The sequence below is a fragment of the Thamnophis elegans genome, chromosome 3 (genome assembly GCF_009769535.1).
Source record: "Thamnophis elegans isolate rThaEle1 chromosome 3, rThaEle1.pri, whole genome shotgun sequence".
Taxonomy (NCBI): domain Eukaryota; kingdom Metazoa; phylum Chordata; class Lepidosauria; order Squamata; family Colubridae; genus Thamnophis; species Thamnophis elegans.
The window spans coordinates 80,032,465-80,042,246 of NC_045543.1; the positions used below are offsets into that span (position 1 = coordinate 80,032,465).

General features: G+C 41.6%; 1 protein-coding gene across 2 annotated transcripts; it reads right to left on the reverse strand.

Moving 5' to 3' along the window:
* Positions 1-1,585: 1,585 nt before the first annotated feature.
* RFK (riboflavin kinase) lies at positions 1,586-9,276 on the reverse strand. 2 transcript variants are annotated; one of them, XM_032214000.1, is made up of 4 exons: positions 8,882-9,276; positions 7,232-7,383; positions 5,120-5,222; positions 1,586-3,381 (listed from the first exon to the last, which is right to left on the reverse strand). In XM_032214000.1, the coding sequence occupies exons 1-4, from the start codon at positions 8,961-8,963 to the stop codon at positions 3,248-3,250; spliced, it is 471 nt and encodes a 156-aa protein (XP_032069891.1). In that variant the 5' UTR covers positions 8,964-9,276; the 3' UTR covers positions 1,586-3,247. The 2 variants fall into 2 exon arrangements, with proteins under 2 accessions (XP_032069891.1, XP_032069893.1); XM_032214002.1 differs by lacking the exon at positions 8,882-9,276 and adding an exon at positions 7,934-8,118.
* Between the last annotated feature and the right edge of the window lie 506 nt (positions 9,277-9,782).

The following is a 9,782-nucleotide window of genomic DNA, read 5'->3' on the forward strand; positions in this document are numbered from 1 at the left end:
GGGGACGGCCGGATGTCAGCTTCTGCCTTGCTGTTGCTTCAGCTGCCATGAAACGGGGGGGGGGGGGGGGGGGCTGGTATTTGGGAGGGGTTATTTGATCTGCTGGAGGAATGTTCTAGGATGTACCAGACGTTGGGATTGCGCATGCGTGTGTTTCCCGCCTGCATCAACGGCCTCGACATTCCATCTTCGGCCTGTCTTTTTGAAGTTATCTCACACCCGACACTTGAAGGACTTATGATTGGACTGGAGCTATGATCCTAAGGGGAGGGGAATGGGCTATTCTATATATCAATTGCTTTCGCGCCTAATTAAGCAGACTTTGCTTCGCAACTGCTTGCTTACCATTTATAATTAGTAAAAGTACTTTGGATTTCCTACCCATGGAGTCTCTTAATCTTTCTTTCCTAATTATGTAATGGAGTGATGCTGACACCTAGATTGTATTAAGCTACAAAGAAATATTCACAGGTAGCCCTCGATTACATTTGGGACCAGAACTCTTGTTGCTAAGCGATGTGGTCATAAATGAGTCACATCACATTTTACCTTTTTCTGCTAGTCATTAAGCAAATATTTAAGCAATGGTGATCATGTGGCCACAGAATGTTGCAACCATTACAAATCCAAACCAGTGGGCAAGCATCCAAATTTTGATCCCATGACTGTGGGGGAACCGCAATGCTTTCTAAGTTCAAAGAAGAGCAAATTAAGTCATTTTTTTCATTGTAACCTCAAACAAATGGTCATAAATTGAGGACTATCTATAAAGCCTTGGTACTGCTAGGACTGCATATGCAGAGTGGGTAAAGAGAGAAAACATGGGCACTTTACCAAGATAAAAATAAGTGGAATCCAGGTTTTTAAAAATTAATGGTAACATAAAGTATGAAATAATAAACATTTAAACCATGAAAACCAGAACTCGGGATTCCTTGCAAATGAACAATCTGGGGCCTCTGAAATGAAGGACACAAGACTTCCAATTCATGATATTCCTGCAGCGAACATATAATTGGGGTGATCATTCCCGATGCATTTTACGTATATTCAATGTGAGCTTTTTCCTACAGATAAATAAGATTCAAATGTTCTACACAATCCCTAGAAGCTTGTACCCATTAGTGCATTTATAAAATTATCAAAATACAATCAACTGAATTTCCCACTTCATTCTGCATAACATAGTGTACACATTTCCAGACTAGACTTTTCGATTAAATGCACATGTAATTATCATATTTACCAATCCAAATAACAATTAATTAAAGAATTTTTGTTGCATTTACATACAAACATGTATCAAAATGAAAAATATAAGCAGAAAGAAACATAATTTGGTAATAAGCTTTTGGTGTTTTGTTTTTCCGAGCATATAAATGTCCTGGGACAAAAAAATCCCTATATTGACAGAGATGCTATGAAAACTGCAACGATAGAAACGTTAGAAATGCTAGTTACATCCTAACGCACATATCTGCATATAGACATATACATTTTATAGCAGCTGATAAGCCATGCATACAGACACAAATACATATATGTGCACAGTTTATTCTCATTATTTACGGATTTCGTATTTACAATTTCACCTACACATTGAAATGTATATGTAATGTCAAATGCAGTTTTGCAATCATTTGGAGACAGGCTCAGAGCAGTGAAAAATGTGTGTCAGCTGACATGCATGTTCCCACTGAGGCTGATAAAGTGATACTTTGCCTTTTTATTTCAACTCCCATACTATAAAAGTACTTTGCTTTTGGGGAATAGAGCAATAGCTCAATATTTAGTAAATCAGCATTTATTACTTTTAGAATGTAACTTCTGTGAATAACAAGAATTGACTGTAGATCCATATATGTGTATGTGTGCATACACAGATATATAACATATACATACAGGTAGTCCCCGACCTACAACCATTTGTTCAGCAACCATTCGAAATTACAATAGCACTGAATAAAGGGACTTGTGACCTGTGCCTGAAGTTACAGGTATTGCACTGTCCTTGTGGACACCTGACAACTTATCGGTACTTATGACTGCAGGGGCATTGCAACTCCAACTACCAACTTTCCACAGGTTGACTGCTTTGTACACCACTGTGTATTCAGCCGTTCATGTATGAGGGGTGGCTGTCTTGCAACTTCGCAAGCATTTAGCAGTTGTGTCTTCCAATGGTGACTACAGCTTCTACTTCTGGCTATGCATTGCCCTGCAGCATCAGCCAATTCATCCACTGCCTGTTCAAAGCCTCCTAGGGCCTCTGTTACCCCGAGATACCCCCATGCTCCTTGTGACTCAGTCCACCTAACCACCCATGAGATCGCTTAATGACCATGACTGGGAATGCTACAATTACAGTGGTTAAATGAAGCAGTCACATGATATATCACTTGACAACCACTCTGCTCAATGACTTATTCTGGTCCCAATCATGTTTCTCAGTCAAGCCTACCTGGACATATACACAAAGACCCAAATTCATCACAGTTTTTCCCAAGTAAATTAAAGGAGCATTTAATCAAATGAAAGGCTGCTTTGTAACAACAAAGTTGCATCAAAAGTAAAGGAGATTTTGCAAAAATAAAGGTTTGTTATGTTCCAGGTTCAGATGCCTCTCTTAAGATCAAGGCTTTCCATTATATTCTGTACTATAAAACAGTGAAATAAATAAGCTCTATAAATATCTAGGAATTCTCAATTGAAGGCAGAAAAAATTTAAGTTATGCTTTCATTCCCACTGAAATTAATAGCGTAATTCATTCACAGAGGGCTTAAATCCTAGTTTAAAGGGATTAAAAAGGCTTCAAATGAATCCAGCTAATGTTTCAAATGAACAATTAAAACCCCCTAGGACAACAATTCAGGCAGTAAAATTACTGATACCATTTTTACTTTTCCATTGGAAATCTTTCACTATAAAAATATCCAGGATGGGCATTATTAATTAAATAAATAGCAATCATTAGAAATATTTAGAAACATTTAGGAAACAAACTTTTGTCTGCAGTTAGACACCAACAACATGTGACAGATTGCACTTTCTATTTGTCAAGTTACATTGCCCCCTTTTTTTGAAAAAACAAAAATAGTGTTACTTTTAGAGAATCACTAACCATTTTAATGTAATGCTAACCGAATAACAATCCTAAAGAGCAGAGCAGCCTTCTCTATTAAAAAGAAACCGGCTAAGAGCAGTTCAATTTAAATAACTGCAGTGAAAATAAAGAAAGGGAAATATTTAATGACCATTAGTCATACTGTTGACATTTGCTCTGTGAAAGAAGTTGTCATCTTTAAACTTCTGGTGTTCTGGCAAATCAAGTAGATTTTTAGCTTCATCAATGTCATGTTGAATAGCAGCTATAAGTGCATCTGTAGAGGAGAAAAAATAAAACATTAATGACTTCTAAAGCAGGGTTGGTCATTTGATTTTCTCAAGGGGCCACATGACAAACTAGGATTGTTGCGGAAGGTCACAGAGTTGCCCAATGATGCCACTGCCCAACCCCCAAGGCTGCCACTGCTACCCCATTGCCAATGCCCTGCCCCAATATTGTTATTGTCTCACGTGTCATGGGCAAGACCCGGATCGCCTGTGAATCAAATGAGGCCCACAGGCAGTAAAATTCCAAAGTATATAATATTGATAAATGACTCATTCGAGATGAAACATTTAAAGTATCTGCTGTCTACAAGTTTCTTTCATACTACCTAAACAGAGTGAGAGTGCCTCTATGTTTGTTACTTTTTCTATGGAGAAAAGGTGAGAATTGAGGAAATAGTTAAAAGAATTCAAAACAATGTAGCTTCCAATTATAGTTTGCATAACTCATATGTTGCCAAAGAGGAAGTAGAAACAGATCAAGGAAAATGTCATGAGTCTTATTCACATAATGTCAAACCATGACATTGTTATTATAAACACAATTTATATATTTTCTCGAGAAAGTCAAGATGTAGCACATCAAGAACCCTGTGAAGTAGATTGGGCTGAGAAATGTAAGCTTCCAGCTTCTTTTTCCCAGTACAATGCAATTATAATTCAAACTGAGATTTATCAGTTGGATAGTACTTTTTACATCCAGATAATTGCAATTATCCATACTTTTCCAATTCTGTGTAATGTGCACCATACGCAGATGTTGAAAATGTAAATTTTCTTCAAGAAGAAAAGGTTTCTGATCTACAATTTCATCCAAACTAATACAGGTATAACATTCTTTAATATTCTTTGCATCAGCAACCTAAATTTTAAGAACTCCTGTTGTATTTTTGTATTTTTTGTATTTTTGTATTTTATTGTCACTTATAGGCCACCCTTTTCCCTGAGGGGACTCAGGGCGGCTTACAACTCATGGGAAGGGGGTGCAAGACAAAACGTAAAAATAATATGTGAATACAAATAATAATAGCAATAAAACACAACATTCATTCAACATTCGGGTGGGGTGTATGAAGGTCTTATCCCCAGGCCTGACGGGATAGCCAGATCTTAAGGGCTGTGCGGAAGCTCTGGACTGTGGTGAGGGTGCGAATCTCTACGGGGAGATCGTTTCAGAGGGTCGGGGCTGCTACTGAGAAGGCTCTCCTCCGCGTAGTCGCCAGTCGGCACTGACTGGCGGATGGAACTCGGAGGAGGCCCACTCTGTGCGATCTGATGGGACGAAGGGAGGTAATCGGCAGAAGGCGGTCTCTCAAGTACTCAGATCCACTACCATGAAGGGCTTTATGGGTGGTAAGTAGCACCTTGAAGCGCACCCAGAGATCAACAGGTAGCCAGCGCAGCTCACGGAGGATAGGTGTTATGTGGGCGTACCGCGGTGCGCCCACAATCACTCGCGCGGCCGCATTCTGGACTAGCTGAAGTCGTCGGATGCTCTTCAAGGGCAGCCCCATATAGAGCACATTGCAGTATTCCAGCCTGGAGATCACAAGGGCTCGAGTGACTGTTGTGAGAGCCTCCCGGTTCAGGTAGGGTCGCAACTGGCGTACCAGGCGAACCTGGGCAAATGCCCCCCTGGTCACAGCCGACAGTAATGATATTAAATACCTGTTCTTATGAGTAGTCATTATCATTTGTCAAACAAATACTCAAATACTCAAGACTTACCTAAAGAATCAAAGTTCTGTTCTGGTCTTATATAACCAACAATGATTATGCTGAGGACTTCCCCATAAAAGTCTTCCTTGAAGGGATGAATGACGTGTGTTTCCTTAAAAAAAAAACATCATAGCATGTCTGTGTATATATTTAAGCACTGAAATAAAGATATACTGTATTTTTTGGAGTATAAGACGCACCGTATAAGTATAAGATGTACCATGATTTTGAAGAGGCAAATTTAAAAAAAAGTTTTTACACTCTGCAGACCTTGCAAAAACAAGTTTTTTGTGAAAACGGGCCCTTTTTTTAAAAAGGCATGAATAGCCTTTAGGATGCTTGTAGAGTGCTTCTGGGGGGTAGGAGGGGACAAAATGAGCAAAAAACGGCCTGGGTTTTTTTGCAAAAACAGGCCCGTTTTTTGTCAAAAAAAAAAAAGGGATATGCATAGTCTTTAGGAGGATTATAGAGTGCTGCTGGGGGGGGGGGTCATTTTTCTCTCATTTCTGCCCTCCCCAGCACCCAGGAGCACTCTGAAAGCCTCCTAAAGGCTCTGCACGGCCATTTTGGTAAAGAGGATGGGGTTTTGGGAGGCAAAAAATGATGTATTCAGTGTATAAGACGCACCCAGATTTCAGCCTCTTTTTTTGAGGGAAAAGGGTGCGTCTTATACTCCGAAAAATACGGTACTTATTTTTAGAAGTTTTAAATATGAGTAAAACCAAAACAACTATTGATTTCTATACAGAATACAGATAGTTCTTGCTTAATGATCATTCAGCCACCATTCTAGGTTAGGGCAGTACTGAACATATGATTTTATGCCTAGTCCTCAAAGTTCTTGCTGTTGCATGCGATCCTGTGGTCACATAATCAAAATATGGATGTTTTATAGCCTGTCCACATTTTGCAGGAGACTTGACAAGAGGCAGGTTAGGGCAAGAACAAGCAGTGTATGTGAATAGGTTCAGTCAGTGCTGGACTCGCCTCCAACCCATTGCTAGCCCTGAAGGCTGGCTCTCCAGGACTGCTTCCAATGTGAGTTGTAGAGCATGCGCTAGGCTTCCAAGAAGCCCTCATCCTCCATTTTCTTTAGTTCTGCAACTACCCTGAACAGCCTCTTCCTCACAGCCTCCACCTTTGCCCAGGGAGCTACGATCTGTCTTGTCTTGCCCACTGATGGAGCAACTCACGACTCACTTCCCCACGGCAAGGCAGAGAAAAGTCCCCTGAAAGCTTTCCGGAAAGCTTTCAGAAAGCCAGCAGCAAGAAGTGACTGAAGGAGAAGTGTGAGCTCCTGGACTAACAATCACACAGCCCTTGCCTAAATATCATAACTGGAACCTCTGAAACTGCCATTGGTAAGCACTGTGATCATGTGAAGTTTGGGCAGTTTCGCTTAGGAAATTCAATTTCCAATTAGGATCACTAAGTGAGAACTACCTGTGTAGATAGTCCTTGACTTACAACAGTTCATTTAGTGACCATTCGATGTTATAACAGCACGGAAAGTGACTTAAGGCTGTTTTTCACACTTATAACTGTTGCAGCATCCCCATGGTCAGGTGAGCAAAATTCAGACACTTGGCAACTGACTCATATTTATAACGGTTGCAGGGTCGCAGAGCCATTTGACTACATTTTGTGACCTTTTCGCAAGCAAAGTCAATAGGAAAGCCAGATTCACTTAACAACCGTATTACTAACTTAACAACTGCAGTGATTCATTTAACAACTGTGGCATGTAAGGTCGCAAAAGGGGCAAAATTCACCTAATGTTTCATTTAGCAACAGAAATTTTGGATTTGATTGTGATCATAAGCCGAAGGTTACCTACGTAATATTTCTGTTACAAAAATCTCAATTATACAATATGTAAAATATTAGCATTCTATAGAATAAATGAAGTAGTATATTCTGTATTGAATAAGACTTTGATAATGAATTCACTTTATTGAAAGTTTACCCACAATGCTCAGGAATTAAAAATGTCATTAAACAAATCCTGGTAAATGTTTATATTAATAGTAAGTAAAAGTTCCAGCAAAAACTGTCCAAATATAAATTTCTATTGATCAGATCCTGAGCTGGTTTTAAGATATTAACACACAACATACTCACCACTGATTTCTTAACATTCTTGTAGTATGGATTCCAGCCTATACTCAAGACCACTTTATGCACATCTCCAGTTCCAACACAACCCCATCCATAGTATATGCCAGTAGAGATATCAGATGGGAAACTATCAACCACTTCTTCGGAAAAGTTAGCTGAAAAACAAAACATTTATACAGACCATTAAAATAACGCATAGCATAGCAAAAAGAGCTGGCAGAAAAATCTTAAATCAATACATACACTTATATTAATCACATCTCCAGGTGAAGTTGACTATAGCTTAGGGTAATCTAAATATATCTAAGGTAAGTTACATTAATTTTTAAGTCACTCTTCAAACACAGACATGCACACACACTCAACAAGGCCAGGCTGCATTTGAACTTCCAAGAATGTTTGTTGTTTTGTAACTTGGTAATTTACATCAATATTTATCTTGGTTAGAAAAAAACCAGTACCTAGTCTATAACGTAATGAAGGTATGTTACTTAATAATATAACACAACTGCACCTTGTAACATGACTTGTGTTACATATTAGCTCTTTTAAAGCAAAAGGAGTTGAAAGTTCATGAATGTGCCCATGTTTGTCATTAACTGAATGTAAGTATTTAACAAAAAGCCCATTACCATTCAGGACTATCTACAGAGAACTAGGAACATTATAGTGAGCAGTTTCAAACCAGGATTGTTAAAAACCTACCTCTTTCCATTTAGATGTAGAAGCCAGATTCTAAATAACCACAATATATGTTCTAGTCTCTAAGCAAATGCCGGTGGCTCTCTTTCAGCCAATCCACTTCACAGGTTTGTTGTAAGGAAAGAGGAGGAGGGAGTTCAACACTTTGAGTTACAGATAGTCCTCGATGTACGACAATTGAGCCCATAATTTATGTTGTTAGGTGAGACATTTGTTGCCCAATTTCTTGCACAGTTGTTAAGTGAGTCATTGCAGTTGATCAGTTAGTAACCTCTTTGTTAAGTGAATCTGCTGACTTTGCCCCTCAGAGGGTTGCAAAAGGGGAATCACATGATCCCTTGGCCTTTAGTCATAAGTATAAATCAGTTGCCAAGCATCTGGATTTTGATCATGTGATCCCGGGGATGCTGCAAAGGTCGCCTCTGCGGAAAACCAGTCACCTCACTTTTTTTTCAGTCCAGTTGTAACTTTGAACGGCCACTATGTTTGAACTGTTGTGAGGAATGTTCCTATTTATAAAGTAATAAGGGATGAAAATCAAATAAAAAATAAAGTCGTTTTGTACTATGCCCCCCCCTCCAAAAAACCCCCACAAGCGTTGTCTACAGGAAGGGGCTGAGCTGGACTTTGAACGGGATATTAGCAGACACCTCCCCCCCCCAAAAAAACCCAAAGCCAGCCCCGCTTACACTAAAGCAGGGGTCATCAAACTTGGCAACTTTAAGACTGGTGGACTTCAACTCCCAGAATTCTGGGAATTGAAGTCCACCAGTCTTAAAGTTGCCACTGCACTAAAGCCTCGTTTCTTAATTCAAAACAAAAAAGAGAGCGGAGAGCCGACCTTCCCTCCCCACAAACGCCCTGTCGGTCGCCAGAAGGACCCGGCAGGGGCGTCGAAGAGGAGGAGGTGCCGCCACCCGACTGCGGCGCACGGTCTCCCCCGCTTCTCACCTGTGCGGATGCCCAGCTCCTTGGAGCCCCGCCCGAAGCCTCGCACCACCTCTCCGCGACAGAAGTACGGCAAGTTCTTCATGGCGACGGATCTAAGGCAGCCGCGGGACGGAACGCGGAGGAGGCGGCGGCTGCTGTTCAAGCCTGGGTCCCCGGGTCCCCGGGTCCCCGCGACGAGAAGCTCGGCTGCCCCGAAGCGCTCCAGCCGCGTCTGGTCCGAGCGGCGACTTCTACGCACGGCTGTAGAAGAGAACTACCGGCGCGGAAGAGGCGGGACATCGCGTGACGTCACAGAAGCGGAAGGGGGGAGGAAAAAGGAGAAGAAGAAAGGAACGCAGGAACGTTCTAGCAAGCTCGGCCGTTTCCTTCCTACAAAGGTGGCTCCGAGGGCGAGAGTTCGTCAGCCGCCGGTGGGTGGAGCCGCCGCATTTCCGCCCTGCGCGCGCGAGAGAGGATTGGCTGGGAAATGCCGCCAGCGCGCCTGCGCCTTGGCGTTCTCCGGCAGTGGTGTGGGCTTTGAAAGCCGTCGGTGGTGTTAAGGATGATGGCGCGGTGTTTCCCATCCGGTTCTTGCAGATGAGCCCTTCTCCCTCCGCGAAACGGCTGGCGGCCCAAGGCTGCTCCCGGCTTTATGAAAGAAAGGCACCGACTTGCTTTAGGGGTTCTCGAGGCGATCGAGGAGTGTGTGAACTCCCCATGAAGGAAAAAAATGACCTCGTTGCGGTTCAAGGCTTTGCGAGAGAAAAAAGCTTCGTTTTAATTAGGGTTTTGGTAGTTAAACTATTAATCCGTATATCACGAGGAGTCCCGGATTCGACAGTCCGCACTGTCGAATAGACTGCGTTATTTTGCTTCAGACGTCAACGGATTTGAAAAATATTACCCTCTCCTTCCTTGGATC